At 37.4% G+C, this 19,125-nt stretch overlaps 1 protein-coding gene and 2 long non-coding RNA genes across 6 annotated transcripts in view; 1 reads left to right on the top strand and 2 right to left on the bottom strand.

The window, feature by feature from the left end:
• PPARG (peroxisome proliferator activated receptor gamma) overlaps positions 1-19,125 on the bottom strand; it is a 142,013-nt gene that overhangs the window by 33,076 nt on the left and 89,812 nt on the right. For all 4 annotated transcript variants that reach the window (XM_032262262.1, XM_032262264.1, XM_032262261.1 and 1 more), the window contains one exon: positions 9,032-9,170. In XM_032262262.1, the coding sequence (XP_032118153.1) occupies positions 9,032-9,170 (139 nt within the window). The remainder of the gene's footprint in view (positions 1-9,031; positions 9,171-19,125) is intronic.
• Positions 7,356-14,529, top strand: LOC116539382. Its single transcript, XR_004264024.1, has 3 exons — positions 7,356-7,437; positions 11,877-11,883; positions 14,518-14,529. It is a non-coding gene; the product is annotated as an uncharacterized LOC116539382 (long non-coding RNA).
• Positions 12,582-16,485, bottom strand: LOC116539381. The gene is made up of 2 exons (XR_004264023.1): positions 13,635-16,485; positions 12,582-13,318 (listed from the first exon to the last, which is right to left on the bottom strand). It is a non-coding gene; the product is annotated as an uncharacterized LOC116539381 (long non-coding RNA).

Below are 19,125 nucleotides of genomic sequence, written 5' to 3'. Positions count from 1 at the left end.
GCTTTTGAGTCCCACATAATCGTACCTATCTACCTAATGTGGGATGATGAGAGGAGGCACACAAAGAGTTTAGCGCAGTGCTGGGCACACGGCAATGCTTCATAAACACAGATCTATTGCTGTGGTCTTGGTAACTATGGCTGCTGTGGGTTCTAGACCAAGTTGGTAGTCATGGCACGCTGACCTCTCCTACAGAGAAAGAGCAGAATCTGAAAACCTAATCTATGCGTCTGTCTGCCTGTCTATCTCTATCTCTATCTTTCTGAGTTTAAATTGTTTGGGAGATAGTGTTTTTTAGTTAAGCAATTCTTGAGCCTCAGGTTCCACCCTTTACATGGAGAATCTGACAACCAAGAGGAGGGAAGTGATGGAGGTTGGGAGGTGTTTCCTGTAAGACTGAAGTGAGAGTTTTAGCAATAGAAGATGAACATTCTGGATTGGAGGTCAGACATATAGAGGCTGAGTGTGCTTATATACAAGTGTATTTTTCCAAATCTTCTACCACTGCTGATTAATCTTAAAAGGAAAATGCTTCATGTCTTACTGTGAGTCACTGAGCGAGAACTTTTGGCCTCTCTGGAAAGCAGGGGAATGAATGCTGCACTGAATGCAGTCAGGATAATTTCTAGTTTCAGCTCAGTGACAAACTAGCTATGTGGCTTTCAGAACATTACTGAACTTCTCTGGTCTTCAACTGATTTATCTACTGAATGAGGAACTTAGAAAAGAAAATTCTAAAGGTTCCTTCCTCTAGCTCTAAATTTAGCTCTAAAGTTCTAAACATGTCAACATCGTACAAGAACATACTCTGCTCTCTTTTTAAAAGCAGTATTTGTCTAGTTTTTGAAGCTTGAAAAAATATATTCTGTCTGTTCTACAGATCTGGCACCTGTCACATAGAGCAACTTCCAGAACACTGGCACACAGTTTCCTATCTGAAATAATCACCTACAGAGAAATCTGGTATCTTGGTTAAATATATATGTATATATCAATCAATATAATATCAGAACTGGTAGGCTCCCTTCAGGAAGAGTAGATTTGATAGAGACTCATTAACTTCTGGGAAAGTTTATTAACATTCCTTTAATATAAACACACTTCTATTGAGCTGAATGTAGCTACTACTGGCATGTCATAGATTTTGTATTGTGTATTTAGTACTGTTATTACCCAACACACATGGAATAGTTAGATGTCCTGCTTTTTGGATCTGGGTACAATGCTAAGAAACAATAAATCTACATGTTTTTAAAACATCTACCTAATTCTAGTAGCATTAAAGACAAATGCTACTTAGTCGCAAAGGTTAATTAAAGCAGGTTTTCAAAATAATAAATCAATGGAAAATAGAAGAATGAAACAAGACAAGTCTTATTAAAAATATTTTGTCTTTCCACATCTAAGGGATGACTTTGCAATCATATCAGGCTTTTGACAATTAGTAAGGCTATGTCTTATGGTCAATTTTTCCACTTTGTATATGTTTGCTGCATGTAAACAAGACATATATAACATGTACTTTTCACATGGCTGTTGGCCAATAAGTTGTTTTTCCACCTCTCTTTTAAAAAAAATTTTTTTTAGAGACAGAGTTTTTCTCCATCACCCATGAGGGAGTGTAGTGGCATGATCATAGCTTACTGCAACCTTCTGGGCTCAAGTGATAATTCTGCCTCAGCCTCCCAAGTATCTGGGTCCACAGGCACACATGACCAGGTCCAGCTAATTTTTTTTTTTTGTAGAGACGGGGTCTCGCCAAAACTCCTGGACCAAGTGATCCTCTTGCCTCAGTCTCCCAAAGTGCTGGAATTGCAGGTATAAGCCACTACATCTGGCTCACCTCTCTTTGTTTCCTTCCTTCTTTCCCTTCCTTCCTTCCTCCCTCTGTTCATTCCTTCCTTCCTTTCTCCCTTCCTTCCACCCTTTCTTTCCTTTTTTAAAAGAGATAGGGTCTTGTTCTGTTGCCTGGGCTGAAGCACAGTGCTGTGATCTTGGCTTACTGCAGCCTTGAACACCTGGCTCAAGGGAGGCTCCCACTTCAGCCTCCTGAGTAGCTGGGACCACAGGCGTGCACCATCATGCTCCGCTCACTTCTCTTTCTTGAGGGAAAAAAACCCAAAAAACAAAAAACTTGTGCCTGCTGAGGTTCTGCAGGATTTGGCAACCAAATATCTATCATTTTCTAGTTCCTCTAAAGTAAAACAAGGAGCAATCTCAGCATTAATATTAAATTATTTTTATGCAGAGTTACCATTTTTCACACCATTTGTAGAGGACATTTAAACATTTTCCTAGGTTTACTTTCAAAAGTAGCGATGAGCAAAACACCACCAGCTTGCCTTTTAACTCAATCTCCAATTTTCTGAAGTCTTACCTGACATGCTTTAATTCATTCACTGAGCACTTGTTTGATGAAAGACTGTGCTACACAGACGGGGCTGGGGGAAAGGACGGGAAGGACATGTCTGATAGGAGAGACTGGATACATTACACGATGAGTCTCTCTCTAGTGTACCTCTCTGTACTGGCTCTGGCCTTTCTGCCCAGGAAGGTGTTTAAGGTTCTGACTTTACTATTACTTCCTCTTTAAGCTATCTTTCCTCCACCACTGAACTTACTGAAACAGTTGTTTTCACTCTGTGTTTGTCACTTTCTATTTACTTTAAGATCTACTGCAATCTAGCTTTGGACTCACTGGGATTTACCGAAACTTTGTAAAAGTCCTGAATGCTTTTCTCGTGGCCAGAACTAAGGGCCTCTCCTAAGTTCTCAATAGACTTGAGCTCTCCGGCATTCTCCCAGCCTTTAACACTGTGACCAGCTCCACCCTCTTAATTTTTTTTGTCCTGGTTCTTGCTGTTCTGGGTCCTCTGACTTTCTGCCAGCTGCTCTTCAGATCTCTCTGACGGTGCCTCTCCCTCAGCTTGTATTCTGTGGTTCCTAGTTTGACTCACTAACCTACAACAGGTGCTGATGATTCCTGCTCTCTCTTTACTGAAATTTGGAGCCTTATTTTTCATGACCTCCTATATTCCTTTATATGTGGATGCTGGATACTTCATAGGCCCCTCTAACACAACATAAAATTGAATTTAAAAATCTCTCCTCCAAACTGGCTCTTCTTCCTGTATTCCTTTCTTGGTTAATTCATTCTATCACTGAAACTACAACCCTAAATAATCTTTGACCACCTCTCTCCCTTCAGGCACTTTTATTCAGTGGTCACTGCTCTGGTATTTATCTCAATTTCCCTTCTTCTTACCCTTCTCAATTTCTTATTTTCTAATATTGCATTGGTCTTCTGATGGATTTCCCAATTCCAGTATTTTCTCTATCATATTTACTGCTATCAGTATTTTTTTTTTTTTGGTAATATATATTTTATCACTCTCTTGCTTTTTAAGGCACAATGTGGTATCACAGGAAGGTATGAAACACACAGAAAAGCAAGAGCAGGGAATCAGAAAAGTCTGATGGGAAGGAAGGCATTTGAATGCAGCCTTGAATGTCAGGTAGACTTTCCACAAGGAACAGACAGACACATCAACAGAGGCCTAGAGGCATCCAAGCATAAGCCATTTTCCAGCAAAGTGCAGAGTTTGTGAAATGTAAGTGGAAAGTGGGCAGGGCTGGGGAAAGGAGGTGGGCTCCAACATGGATGGTTCTGGAGTCCACGCAGGGTAGAGGGACAGGGCGGCAGGAGCAGCCACGTACTGCCGCATGCATTAGGACTTTGTTACCTTTTCTTAAAGGTAACATTTGGGTAATTTTTCTTTAAACAACTAAGAAGACTAAAGGAAAAAAGGAATAAAGTTGAAATCTATTTGCCATTCAGACTTTTTCTCAATATACTCTAGAGCGGCTGTTTGCAAGGCACTGAGAGAACTATCTTAAAAATGTTGAGGGTTGCAAAAATTTGTGAAATCATTTTTTTGGATTTTTGAAGCCACTGAGAATTTATTTTTAAAGTTGTCAGGTTTTTTTAAAAAATTAAAAACTCCCTCTCATTTATATCATAAGACATCCTAGTCAGCAAAGCTAAGATTTCACTAGTTCTTAAATTTATGAAAAACATTTTTAACCAAATCTCAATGTTAAAGAGAAAAACCTAACTGAATGACTCATAAATAACATGTCAATTCTTCTCTATTTTCTTAAATAGCTTAGGTACAGTGCCACATGCCTATAGTTTCAGCAACTCCAGATGCTGAGGTAAGCCCAGCCTAAGCAACATAGTGAGACTCCATCTCTAAAAAAAAAAATAGTAATAATAAATACATAAAAATTTAAAAATAAAAAATGTAGTTAGCATAAACTTACTATTGTATTATTTAGTTCACACATTAAAAGTAGCTCTGAATATGAATTATTCACTAGTCAAAATTCCTTTTTTTTTTTTTCTTTTTTCTGAGACAGGGTCTGTCTCTGTGACCCATGCTGGAGTGCAGTGGTATGATCATGGCTTACTGCAACCTCTGCACCCTGGGCTAAAGCGATTTTCCCACTCCAGCCTCTCGAGTAGCTAGAACCACAGGCGTATGCCAGCACGCCCAACTAATTTTTTGTATTTTTAGTACAGATGGGGTCTCGCCATGTTGCCCGGGCTGGTCTCGAACTCCTGAGCTCAAGTGGTCCTCTGACCTCAGCTTTCCAAAGTGCTGGGATTATAGGCATGAGCCACCATGCCTGGCCCACTAGTTGAAATTCTTAATGACTAAATAATTTTATTAAAAATAAAGAGGACAAGGCTGGCGTGGTGGCTCACACCTGTAATCCTAGCACTTTGGAAGTCCAAGGTGGGTGGATCACCTGAGGTGAGGAGTTCGAGACCAGACTGCCTAACATGGTAAAACCCTGTCTCTACTAAAAATACAAAAATTAGCAGGGCATGGTGGCAGGCACCTGTAGTCCCAGCTACTCAGGAGGCTGGGGCAGGAGAATCTTTTGAACCTGGGAGGCAGAGGTTGCAGTGAGCCAAGATTGTGCCGTTGCACTCCAGCCTGGGCAACAGAGTGAGACTCAGTCTCAAATAATAATAATAATAATAATAATAATAATAATAATAATAATAAAAATAAAAATAAAGAAGACATATTTTTAAAATGTGATTACTGTCAAGGACTTGACAACAAGACTTTAAAACAAAATGACACCAGGTGCAGTGGCTCACACCTGTAATCTCAGCACTTAGGGAAGCCAAGGCAGGTGGATCACGAGGTCAGAAGATAGAGACCATCCAACATGGTGAAACCCCGTCTCTACTAAAAATGCAAAAAATTAGCTGGGCGTGATGGCATGTGCCTGTAATCCCAGCTACTTGGGAGTCTGAGGCAGGAGAATCGCTTGAACCAGGGAGTCAGAGGTTACGGTGAGCCGAGATTGCACCACTACATTCCAGCCTGGCAACAGAGAGACTTTGTCTCAAAAAAACAAAAAACAAAAAACCTACTTTGAAAAACCATAAAAATGCATGCAAGAGCCCATCTGACTAAAGAAGCAACATTATTCATGAGTCTTTTTATCAAGATTCTGCAGACACCAGCTTCACTAACAAAGAGTAGTTGTTGCAACATCACTTAGTAAGGTACATGCACCTCTGAGTGGCCTAGGAAGCAGGTCTGTATTTCTGCTTCATTTTCATTTTGAGCTTTCCTCTAAGGGCAGTGTCTAGACACACTAGTGAATTGATTGTGCTTAAGATGACTCAGGAAGACTTCTGAGCAACTGGTGGAATTAACCCATGGTCTAGAAATGATGGGTTGTTAAAAGACCAAAATAGGGCCGGGTGCAGTGGCTCAAGCCTGTAATCCCAGCACTTTGGGAGGCCGAGGTGGGTGGATCACAAGGTCAAGAGATTGAGACCATCCTGGTCAACATGGTAAAACCCCGTCTCTACTAAAGCTACAAAAAATTAGCTGGGCATGGTGGTGCGTGCCTGTAATCCCAGCTACTCAGGAGGCTGAGGCAGGAGAATTGCCTGAACCCAGGAGGCGGAGGTTGCGGCAAGCCGAGATCGCGCCATTGCACCCCAGCCTGGGTAACAAGAGCAAAACTCTGTCTCAAAAAAAAAAAAAAAAAAAAAAAAAAAAAAAAACAAACCAAAATAATTAAGAAGGTATGTTTACTTTCATTACTCGCAGGAAAAAAAAAACATAATTCTAAAGCATATCAATCAACCTGGGTACTTTTTCTATCCAATGCTGAAAGTGAATATTTGAGAAACTATGTTTCTAACTGGAAGAATTCTGAAATGATGTTCTTCTACAACATGCAAGCGATGTGTCCCAATGAAAATGAAAGTTCCTTCTGAAGAGCTGTAACCCTACAAAGCCTAATATGCCATTTATACTTTCTCTAGCCCAGAGGCTCTGGATTTCTTCTCCAGGGCTACATTACCACATAACCATCAAACCAACTGCCCAAAATTGCTGAGCAATTGATCAGAACACATAGACCTGATTCAGGTATATAAATTATATTTTTATTTTTATGGCACCAAAGCATATAGGTGAAAACTTTTAAATTCAGGCAATGGACATGCCAGGTGCCTACATATTTGAGAAGGCTGGAACACCATAAGGCACAGAATAGCTGACTAAAAAGTGAAAAATCCAGTGAGTTAGGCTGTTGCATTACACAAAATCATAGAGTTTTGAAAAGTGCAAGGACATAGTGATCACTGATTTCAGTGACTATCCAACAATATTATCAAGAACCCTTAGGGTTCCCTATGGGTTCCTTCAGAAGCCTCCTTCAAAGCTGTGAGTGCATGGCCAAAGGGGAAGTTATATTCATCAATCAGACTAATCAGAGATCAGAGAGCAGAAATACAGTTAACAGAGAATGGAGTACATTTGCTTTGGGGGGACGTTCATGTTTTCTTGCACATAGTGAAAACAGCTGGGTGCTCATTTTTGTATAATACTCGGAGGCTCTTTTGATAACTTAAAAAGGCATTCTATATGAATGAAAACCCTGTTAGCTTCAAATTGGTCAAAGCAATGGATTTTAAATAGTAACTCAACCTCCTAGAAAACTTTGTATTTAGAAATGTTTTCTTCATCCAGCGAACAGGCAAAACCAAACAAAACCTTGTTGTTAGCCTGATGTTTTCTTTTCTTTGCAGCAAACTCCCAAAAAACCTCTGAGGTTTTCTTAGTCATGTTTGCAATTTTTAAAGTGTTGAACTGCCTAAATCTCTGATATCATGACACTTAATTCCTGCATTTTCTTGCTTTCACTAGAACTGAACACTCCCTAACAAGATTGACTCTCTCTAGAAATAAAACAAATAGTCATATGAAGTCAGAAGATGACCTATCAAGTTTATGATAGCTTTCTTTGACTTTTATGGGAGGAGAAAATTATACCATCCATACTGCATAGGTTGGATTTTAAATAATATTTGCCTGTAAGCAATACGCAATTGGATAAGTTATATAAACATACACAATGCTTGTAAGCAATAGAAAATATATTTTACATCAATGTATGCACTGGCAATAAGTAACAGGAATTATATTTTACATGAATGTGTGAAATTTTTAATAGGCAAAAAACAGTGTTAAAAGCGGAACTGGCATGCTTTCCTAGGCTGTCTCAGTGATGATGACCTCAAAGTCAATGATTTCTTCATAAAGATGAAATAAGTTTATTGCAACTTGATTGCATCACCTAAAATATAACTCTTGACTTGGAAACTTGCCCTTATGTTTTATGAGGTCTGAAATAAAAGGAAACTGATGGAACTGAACCAGCAAATTATTTTGCAATCCATGACTGCAGTTGTATATAGCAGATGTAGTCAATTGTTGAGGAAAGTTGGACCAAATTTCCATCTTGTTCAGTACTGTTGATAGCTCAATTCAAAATACATTCTTGCCGTTAGAGGAACTGACCCACAGTAATGAACTATTTTTAAAGGGTAGGTTATTAATCAATGAGTGATTCTCAAATATCTTGATGGTTTCCACGGTGAAAACCAAACATCTACATGATAGAACAAAAATTTAATTTTCTCAGATGCTTTAGAGTCCATGTAGATGAAGACTGACTTCAGAGATTATCTTCTTACTAGATCAGTTTTGAGAGAGATGAAAGCAAAAGAAAGAAAAAAATAGGATAGCAGATGAAATGAAACTTCAACTTTAATTTGATCATGTTGACATTTTTTAATTTCTCGAGTGCATCGAAAGAACTGATTAATACTTGACAAATATAATACTATCAAGTTACACCTAAAATTTATTTTGTCAGCCAGGCAACCAATCAGAACCACATGGTGATCAAGAGTTGTTTTTTCAACCATGTTGTTCTCTAGGACTTTACTGAGTTAGTTCCACAGATCATGAAAACATAGGTCTTTTCTCAGGTCTTCTATATGATTTCCCTTGACACCCAAAGTCATAAGCTTAACTTTAGATACAGATTTCAAAAGTAAAAAGTTTTATTCTCTTATGTTTCTATGGCATTGAAGTTTTTCAGAACTATAAAATACTTTGTTTTCCCCTTTCCACAACTCATGGATGTTTCTTGAAGTGAAGGAAAGGAATGTTCCTCTTTGCATAATAAAGAGCAAGAAAAAAAAAAAAAAAAAAAAGATGAATGAGTCTAAATTCTCGCACTTAAAGTTCCAGACGCAGACATCTTCAGGATTTTCTTAAAGTAGAAACACACTACCGATACACATAAGTAAAATGTAATTCTGTTTTCAACGTATTGAAGCAATATAAAAATTAATCGCAATGATCATTATATTTATTCTAAAACACTAAAGTTTTTCCCATCATCCCCGATTTTCAGGTCTCTTCTCTCCTCATGGCTGATGTCCAACCACAGAGAGAAGGGTTCTATAGTAAAAGCCTTATAAACACTGACCTAAATGAGAAATGTTTTATCAGCATGCAATATTCTAAATTCTGGCATTTGGTTGAAAAACTGTGCACACTTTTGGCAATGGTCTTAGTGTCCACTGATCTGGCAGCTATAATGACAATAATAAAGTATACAGTGATGACTGTTCGCTTACCATTATGAGACATCCCTACTGCAAGGCATTTCTGAAACCGACAGTACTGACATTTATTTCTACTTTTTTTGTGGATCCGACAGTTAAGGTCACACCTGTCATAGATAAGCTTCAATCTGATTGTCCTCCGGAAGAAACCCTGCAAATGGATATTTTAAAAAAAAAAGAAGCAAATTTTAAGTCTTTGTGACACATGGAAGCAGCAGCCTATGGCTAAAGGAATACTGGCCTAGGAATCAGAAAAGGCAGGTTCTTGACACATTCTGTTACTGATGACTTTAGACAAGTCACTTAACCTCTCTGGAACTAAATTTTCTTTACTATTAAATAAAGAACCAGAGAATCTCCAGATCCTTTTTTTTTTTTTTTTTTTTTTTTCTCTAATAAACACATCCAGCTGACGGCTTTCATTGGATCTTGGCTCTACATTTGGTTTTCAGCATGCTCTAAAAAGTGCTCTGGATTTAATGTAACACAAATAAAACACCATGTAATCAGTTCAGTCTCTCTGCAAATCATTCCAACAGCATGCCCCAACCTTTGTAACTGTGCTAAGCAGTCTGGCAAAGTTATAATCATTTCATTCTAAAACATGATCAGGGCCAATAAAAATCCACATGTGGATAATTTTTTTTTGGAATTCTCTATGTTGCATAATTTCCTGCAGAATTTGTTTCACTATTTATGTTGTTAAAAGTGTGCCCCATCATTGTTGTGGCTTACAGACAGAAAGAGACTACGGGAAATAACATGACAAGTAATCAGATAAATCCTCACAAAATCCACTGCTATCTCAAAGTGGCAAATATGTCAATTTGAAGCCAACTGAATATTCTGCTATATTTATATCTTTAGGAAAGTGCTGGAAAAAAATCAAATTGGACATGTTTACTGACTTCATTTTTTTGGTTCTTCATATTCCTATTCATTTCTGTGTTCATCTTCATAAAACTTAATTGCTAATTATTTCAAATGTATCTGGCCCTGTTTGGTGCAAAAAACACTGCATGAGTATTGCTTTGGTCACTGATGTGCATTTTCACTTTCACCAAATTTCCATTTTGAACTCTGGATGAGTATGTTCTACCGATTACTTGACAGCTTCACTTAAATAATTAATTGCCATCTCTAAGCTAGCCTGTCCAAACTGAAGTCCTGACTCTCCCCTACAAACTCACTTCATTTGCGGCTTTCTCCATCTCAACAGTTGCAACTCCATCCTCCCAGCTTCTCAAGCCAAAATCATTGAAATCACTCTTGACTTCCTTCTTTCCTCAAGTGGAAAGCTTTCTGTAAATACACACTTGCCTATTTTCTTCATCGCCTTCAAGTTTTGCATCTCACCTTCTCAATGGGGCTAGGCCAACCTATTTAATACCGTGGCCTTTCCCACACCTCTCTTCTGGAACTCTTGATCCTCTTTACTCTGTTCTAGTTTTTCTTCTTTCCAGTAGCACTTACGATTTTCTAACACACCACAGGGTTTACTTATTATTGTTTAAGTGTTTATTTTCTGCCTCTCCCTTACTGCTCAATTAAAATTATGAGCTCCTCAGGGGCAGGAATAGTCTCTTATACCCTTGGATGGAGTCCAAATGCCTATGATAGTGCTCCGTTAAAATCTGTGAAATTAATACAGATGTCATGTAACTTCCTTTCCGGGCCTCACCTTTTTCAACTGTAAAATGAGAAAGCACTTCCATCTCTGGTAGTTTGTGACTCCAAACTGTGACTGAGATGTTACAAAGGCAATAGGCTTGACAAAGTAATCATTATTCTCAATTTTGTGTTTATCGTTTCCTTGATCTTTAAGAAATACAGTCTGAGTGCAGTGGCTCACACCTTTGATCCCATCATTTTGACAGACTAAGACAGATGGATCGCTTGAGTCCAGGAGTTCTAGACTAGCCTGGGCAAAAAAGGTGAAACCCTGTCTCTATAAAAATAATACAAAAAACTTAGCCAGGTGTGGTGGCACACACCTGTAGTCCCAGCTACCACTCTGGAGGCTGAGATGGAAGGATCACCTGAGCCCAGGAGGTCAAAGCTGCAGTAAGCCAAGCCATGATCGTGCCATTGCACTCCAGTCTGGGCAACAGAGTGAGACACTGTCTCAAAAAAAGTAGGAAAATACAGTTTTATCACCTGCTATGTAAAACAAAATAATATACTGTATAATTTTGCTTGTTTTGAGGCTTTATTAAGTGATATTTTACTATATGTAGTTTTGGAGACACTAATAAAATTTGGTATTAGGTTTCTAAAATTTACGCTCTTTTTGGTCAAAGACTGAATTTCTTTTTGGTCAAAGACTGTGAATTTATTCATTTTCATTATATAATATTCCATTGTATGACTATATTATAATTTATTAACCTATTTGTATGCAGATGGACCTTTGAAATGTCAATTTTTTGCTACTATGAGAAGTGTTTATCTAAATATTCCTGTAAATGTTTTAAGATGTATATGTATGAGTTACCTAGGAGTGGCATTTCTGGATTGTATAATATGTAAATATTAAATTTTAAAAGATAATGCCAAATTGCTTTGCAAAGTGGCTATCAATTTATACTCCTACAAGTGCTTTATGAAAGTTCAAGTTTCTTCCACATTTGGTGTTGTCAGACTACTTAATTTTTGACAGTCTAAAATGTATAAAACTGAATGTAAATCTCCATTTGTACGTCCCTGGCTTTTCACTTCCCAGTTTCTGTCTTTTCCTTAAAATTGAATTTGAGACATTTAAAAAAATATGGATAGATATTCATCTTTTGTCTGTTACAGATGTTTAAATATCTTCTCCTCTGTTTGGCTTACTATCCTTGAAATGTACTTTTTTCAGTGTTTTTGTTTTTTCAACCCATAGACATTTTCATTTCACTCTCATTCATTTTTGTTTTGAGACAAAGTGTCACTCTGTTGCTCAGGCTGTAGTGCAGTGGTGCTATGAGAGGCTCACTGCAACCTCCGCCTCCCGGGTTCAAGCGATTCTTGGGCCTCAGCCTTCTGAGTAGCTGAGATTACAGGCGTGCAACACCATACCTGGCTAATTTTTTTTTTTTTTTTTTGTATTTTTAGTAGAGATGGGGTTTCGCCATGTTGGCCAGGCCAGTCTTGAACTCCTGGCCCCAAGTGATCCAGCCACCTTGGCCTTCCAAAGGGCTGGGATTACAGACGTGTGCCACTATGCACGGCTCACTCCCATTCTTGAGAGATTACTGAGTACTCAGTTACTTTCTCTAAATACTTTGAATTCTAGTATCCTTCTGCTGTTACTTTGCTGTTGAAAAGGCTCTTGTCAATTTACTTCTAAGGTGATCTACCTTTTCTCTTTGGTTGCTTTTATACTCTCTGTCTTTAATATTCAGCAGACTTACTGCAGTGTGTCTGGGCATGAATTTCTTTTCATTTATCTTCTTGGACGTGTTGTTTCTGCCTCACAGCTTTGGCTTCATCTGTTCATCAGTACTGGACTCCAGCTAGATAGGTAGTAGATTTTCTTATTCTAGCCTTCACATTTCTGAATGTATCTTTTATGTTTTCCATCTTCTTCTCACTACTTATTCACTAATATTGTCAAAAATCAGAACAGAAGCAAAATAACATGAAAATATATGATAACACTGGCAAAAGCAAAAACAAACAGTTCTCACCAAAGTTCATTAGTAAGAACAGTTCTGCACTTTACTCTTCTATTGATCAGTAAAGAAGACATACATTTTTAACATTCAAAGATCCTACAAACTCTTCAAGAACTAAAAGCCTTCAAATTCCAGCAGACCCTGGATAGGACATATTCTTTAAGACATTGTTGGTTTCATTCTTGGCAATTTCTTTGCATATCTCTTTTGGTTTCAGGTTTTTCTTCTGCTGTGTCCAGTAAGCTATCTAACCCTTTCAATGAATTTTTGTTTCAGTAATCATATTTTTTAACTTTAGAAGCTTCACTTGGTTTTTTTCACTTGGTTTTCAAATCATCCTGGACATTCCTAATAGTTTATTGTTGCAAGCCTATGCCCTCTTTCTTTAAATAATTCAGAACAGCTGTTTTATATTCTGTATCAGGCAATCCCAATTTCTGCTTTCCAAGGGTAGGGGATGAGTGGGGAGTCTGTATCCCTCTTCCTGTTTTTGATGAATGTCATTCAAGGTGATTACCTTCTCACATGCTTGCTGATATTTATTTGGAACTCATTTCTTGACCTTAAACTGGGGGACTCCTACAAGGTCTAAATTAGGAATTCAGTAGCCAGGGGTGCTACTGACTTATTACTATTTCAGACACTCTTTTTTTTTTTTTTTTTTTGAGAGGGGGTTTTGCTCTTGTTACCCAGGCTGGAGTGCAATGGCGCGATCTTGGTTTACGGCATCCTCCGTCTCCTGGGTTCAAGCAATTGTCCTGCCTCAGCCTCCCAAGTAGCTGGGACTACAGGTGTGCGCCACCATGCCCGGCTAATTTTTGTATTTTTAGTAGAGATGGAGTTTCACCATGTTGACCAGGATTGTCTCGATCTCTTGACCTCGTGATCCACCCATCTCGGCCTCCCAAAGTGCTGGGATTACAGGCGTGAGCCACCGCGCCCGGTCCTATTTCAGACACTCTTGAGAATCCTGGCTTAATTCAGAAGCCCTACACTTAGCTCCTTCTCACAGATTGCTCAGAAAACTGCTATAGGCATCTGCCTTTGGGGTAATGCTCACCCCTGTACCTCTCTGGGCATCTATCATGGGGAAAACCCTGACCTGCTAAGTGTGCCTGCAGCTCACAGCTCAGAACTGAGGGTTTGTTTCATTCTGTTTCAGTGATGCTGTTTTGGAGAGTTTTCTCTATCTCTCGTGAGATCAGCAATGTCTTAAAGAATATGCCCAATGTAGAATCTGCTGGCAGTTGAAGCCTCTTTAATTCTCAAAGGGTTCTGAGGACCTACAGATATGAAAAAGGTTTTTTTCTTTTTTCACAGATGAATAGAATGCTAATGTATAATGTATAAAACATTCTCACTGATAAATGTTGGTGAAAATTTTGATGTTTGCCATTGTGATCATAGCTATTTTATGATATTCCTTGACTTCTCTTTTGATTCTTACTTTTTTTGGACTAATATTTGTGGGTGAAAATGCTACTTGGCTAACTGACCGCTGGATGGCTCAGAGAGTACTCAGTTATTTGGCATGGATAGGAGACGAAGGCTTTTTGATAAGAGAATTGTTCAGTTTAATCCTTATAATGGAAATTTCTGACTTGATTCCTCAGCTGATGCCTTTGAAAAGTGTATTACATTTTTTGTGATGATCTAAGGTCCTTCAATGAATAACCACTCTGAACATTATGCACTGTATATGTTAATAAAATCCTGAACTGAACACACAGATCTTAGCATGTACTTTGGAACTTGCTTTTACTTTTTTTTTTTTTTTTCACAATGAGTTAATGATATCTAAGTGTTTTCTTGTCATTTGACTCAAGGAATCTAGAGAGGAAGATGTAAAGATATTACCAAGTGCTTTTCTGTAGAATTATTTATTGATTTATAGAACAAGGCCGGCTTCTCCAAATTTTCTTCATATTACTGATGAAGAAACACTCTGACAACACTGTTCGTTATTATATCAGAGGCCACAGAACAATGCATTTTCAACAATTTACTCTTCTGATGATCATGAAGTCTGTGACATAGTATGTTGGAAATGCATCAGTCACCATTTCAGAAAATTGTTTTGTGTATATATTATTTATTCTAATGTCTGCACACTTGTCTGTTAGAAGGTGATATGTATTTTTCAATCATTTGAAAACTTTTCTCTGGCCTCTCCTTAATTGCTTTAGTTTTAACAAAACATCAGGGACAATGAGACCTCAGAATGGTGTTGATTTTTACAATGAGATTAACAGCCCTGTGTGGGGCTTGCACTAGGCTTTCCCAAAAAGTGGTCTGAATTAAAACTCTTTCTGAAGTAGGGATGAATAGACATACAAGTGGCTAACAAGCAGACGACATTCTTTTGTATACAGAAATACAAACGTAGATTACATCGTATTATGTGGTAGATTGTATTTACTTGTATCTTTAGGTATGCCTATGGTTCTAAAATGATCTTTCACAAAAGATAAAAAATAGGATGGAACTTACTAAAGAAAACAAATGTGTCCAACATGTAAACAACAAATAAATGATAGCTTTCCAAGCTCTAAAGTATACATATCTTTCAGTTGCTAAAGGTTTTATTTTATATAAGTTTGCAATATTAACACACCCAAGAATCTGTCACTATTTCATCTTAATTCAAGTCCAATCTATTCATTCCCATATGTCTGACCAAATTTTAGCAAGAATCACTAATATAAACCTGTTCCATTTACATTGTAAAACTGTTTAAGAAGACCTACCAACAGTTGTTTTATGCTGTGTTTCACTATTCTTTTCTGTCCATAAATTAGCTTGCAGCTTTGTGGTCAACTGTATTTTAATTATTAATATAACCCACATTCTACTGCAACAGCAAATCTGAAGCTGCCAAAAAAACTCTCAGAAAATACATGCAGATGAGTTAAACACATTTGCTAATTCCATTTTCCTGGCTTTTGGTTGTGTATTGCTGATAAGCTAAGGGGATGTTTTTGATTACTGACAGCCACTGGTCTAATGCAGCAGTATTCAGAATGTGGCAGCAATTTTGTTTAGTTCCTAAGCAGCAACTAATAAGTAACTGCATTTCTTCAGAATGAGGCTGAAGGCTTTATGGCTGTAAGACCCCTTTACTCTTTTTAAAATTATAGAAGACCCCAAAGAGCTTTTGTTTATTTGGGCTATCATTATTGACATTTATCACACTAAAAAGTACAACTGAGAAATTATTATATACAAGAACATACAAGCAAACATTCCATTAGCCACCAGAGTTATATCATCATCCTACATCACGTAGCTTCCAGAACACTCCACATACACAGAATGAGAGTGAAAAAGGTAATAAAAATCATTATTATGAATATAGTTTCAACTTCATGGATGCCTTGAAAGGGCCCAAGCCCCAGACCACACTTTGGGAACTGCTAATGTATACCAGAAGAAGCCAAATGATATTGTTTCATTATGTAACCACATACTACCAATATCATCTGAATCATTTTATAGATGAGAAAACCTGAATAGGATGTGGTTAAATAATGATGTATGTAAATGTACCTCATACAATATCTGGTACATAGTAAGAATTCAATAAAAATCAGAATAAGACTTCAAGAAAAAGTTTCCTTTTTCAACCCATCATCTATTTAGGAACCAAGATGTTCTGATTCTTTCCTAACTGCTGTTCTTAATCTTTACACCAAATAAAAACCCCAACCGAGGCAGGGTTTATTTTATAATGTAAATATTTATGAACAATTTATTCTGTGCAATGAGTATATAATAAATAAACACTATTTTATTCATTGAACATATTAAATAATTTTAAAAGACTGTACATGGAAAGGTAAGTGGATTCACATTTTTTAAATATTAAGTAGTATATTACTAAATGTTTACATTTTCCAAGAATAATGTTTTCCTTATTCTTAACTTTAAAATGTGTAGATGTCTATTTTCCCTTCCCAAGTGAGTAAAACTTTCTTTACATTTTAGTCTAGGAATTCTGGAATCCACAGTTTGGATGGTTTGCGAATTACTGCAGGTTAGTACACAATACTCTTAGCTTTCTTCATTTGTTTTTTAATCTATGTTAGGTTAAGGACTCCCCTAGAGTCTTCAGGTTTCATTAAGTGTTCTTCCTTCCTCTCTGCCTTCTACCCTTTCTCATCCTAACTTGAAGGCACTTGGATTTCCTCTTCTCGTTTCTCTTTTTGCTACTCTTCTTCCCTGCTTGCTTCTAAGTTTTAGTGCCCTCAGAACTTAGATTTATTCCTATAACCAACTACTGACAATGTTCCTGTATTTCCATTTTCAGCTGTTCTCAATAATGTTAGCTTTCCACAAATTTGTGACTAATAGGATTATGGCGGAACTATTTGCTTAAAGGTTTTAGTTTTCTAAGTGCTTTGCTAGCCCATAAAAAACAATAACTTATTGTGGAAACCTAAACCAATCATGCTGTTTTTATTTGTTTGCAGTTGTAAATTATCAGCATGACCTAAACAGAATGGTTTCTTCACATAAATGTGGCTCAGAATTTAGCAACAATTTACTCACTCAAAAATGGTACCTAACTCAGTAAAAATAAACTCTAACTCATTAAATCTAACAATAAAACTCAATAAAACTACAAAAACACTCAATAAAAAATCTAACTCAATAAAATGACATGTTCTTATCAAGATCTTAGAAAACTGACTTAATACAATGATTTCATATAAGGTCATAAATATTTTAATTTGGTTTAAATTACAGAATGAATGGGTTTTAGTGTTTTCAATGAAAGTATCTCTTGCCAGGAGTATTTCAAAGTGTCATTTTGAAATTACAGATCTTAGAGACGAATAAGACCTTGCGTAGTCAATCTAACCAAGTCGTTTTACACATGGTGGGCCTGAGGGATACAGTGTATATGTGACTGGCTAGTGACTTTGGAAAGCTGACCTCTGATTTGTCCCTTTTCATTATATTAGGTTACCTTTAGAGTAAAAACTATTTGAATTGAAGGAACTTTAAGATCATCTAAATCAGTGTGATCATTTTATTTTTATTTATTTTTTTGGAGTTAGGGTCTTGCTTTTGTGACCCAGGCTGGAGTGCAGTGGTGCAATCACAGCTCACTGCAGTCTTGGGGATCAAGTGATCCTCTTACTTAAGCCTCCAGAGAAGGTGGGACTACAGGTATATGCCACCGTGTCTGGCTAATTTTAAAAAATTTTGTAGGGATGGTATCTTGCTATGCTGCCCAGACTGGTCTTGAACCCCTGGGCTCAAGAGATCCTCCTGTCTTGGCCTCCCAAAGTGTTGGGATTATAGGCGTGAGCCACCACACCCAGCCACAATCATTTTATAGATGAGAAACCTGGGTAGGATGTGGTAAAATACTGATGTATGAAAACGTTACCTCACACAGTATCCGGCATGTAGTAAGAATTCAATAAAAATCAGTTTTCTTTTTCAGCCCATCATCCATTAAGGAGCCAAGATGTCCTAACTCTTTCCTAACTGCTGTTCCGTATCTTTATGTTGAATAAAAAGCCTAAGCAGGTGCTTATTTTATAAGGTAAATATTTATGAACAGTTTATTATGTGCAATGAATATATAATTAGTACTATTTTTTCATTGCATATTCTAAAAATATCTTAAAAGACTGCATATCAAAATATATGTGGATTCACATATTTTCTTAATGATTAAGCAATATATTACTAAATGTCTAAATTTTTCAAAATACCCTTTTCGCAAAGGAAAGAGGTGAGGAGAAATAGTATCTCCTTTCCCACACTGTTATACCTCCTTGCCTGTCCATGTATGTGGCTCACACTGATGCTGGAATAAGGAAACATGAGACACTGCTTTGAGACCAAATACCACCTAAGGAGTCGGAGTCTAGACTGAGGGCTGCCATTTACTAAGGGATGACCTTGGCAAGTCTTATAAACTTCTAATTTCTACATCTGTAATGTGGCCATAAAGAAGCCCAACCTTATAGGATTGCTCTAGGGATCCAAAGACATGTATATACAGACAATATGTAAAATCTTGTGTATATATAATATTACGTGGTACAGCAAAAAAATAAATAAATAAACAACTAGGGAATGCAGGAAATCTGCATCCTGATGCCAGATAATCACTGTCTTGCCACGACACCTTGGAGAAGTCACCTTTTTGTAAAAATCTGCAAGTTGCAAGGGTTAAATTAAATCAGTGTCTCAAAGAATCAATTTGGAGAAAGGAACATGGGGTAAAGCAGCCCTGCTTTTATCCACTTTCTTAGGCTCTCAAATATTACACCATCCTTTGAGGGGCTGAGGTGGGAGGATCACTCTAGCCCTGGAGCTCAATGCTGCAGTGTGCTCTGATTGTACCACTGTACTCCAGTCTGGGTGACACTCTTCTAAGAAGAAAAAAAATTCACATTTTTTTTTTACCACCTAAAGAAAGAGTTCTGCTCA

This window comes from Sapajus apella, unplaced genomic scaffold (genome assembly GCF_009761245.1).
Source record: "Sapajus apella isolate SASKATOON/1434 unplaced genomic scaffold, GSC_monkey_1.0 scaffold128, whole genome shotgun sequence".
Taxonomy (NCBI): Eukaryota; Metazoa; Chordata; class Mammalia; order Primates; family Cebidae; genus Sapajus; species Sapajus apella.
The sequence above is the reverse complement of the archived record's forward strand: the minus strand, read 5'-3'. Positions and strand labels throughout refer to the sequence as shown.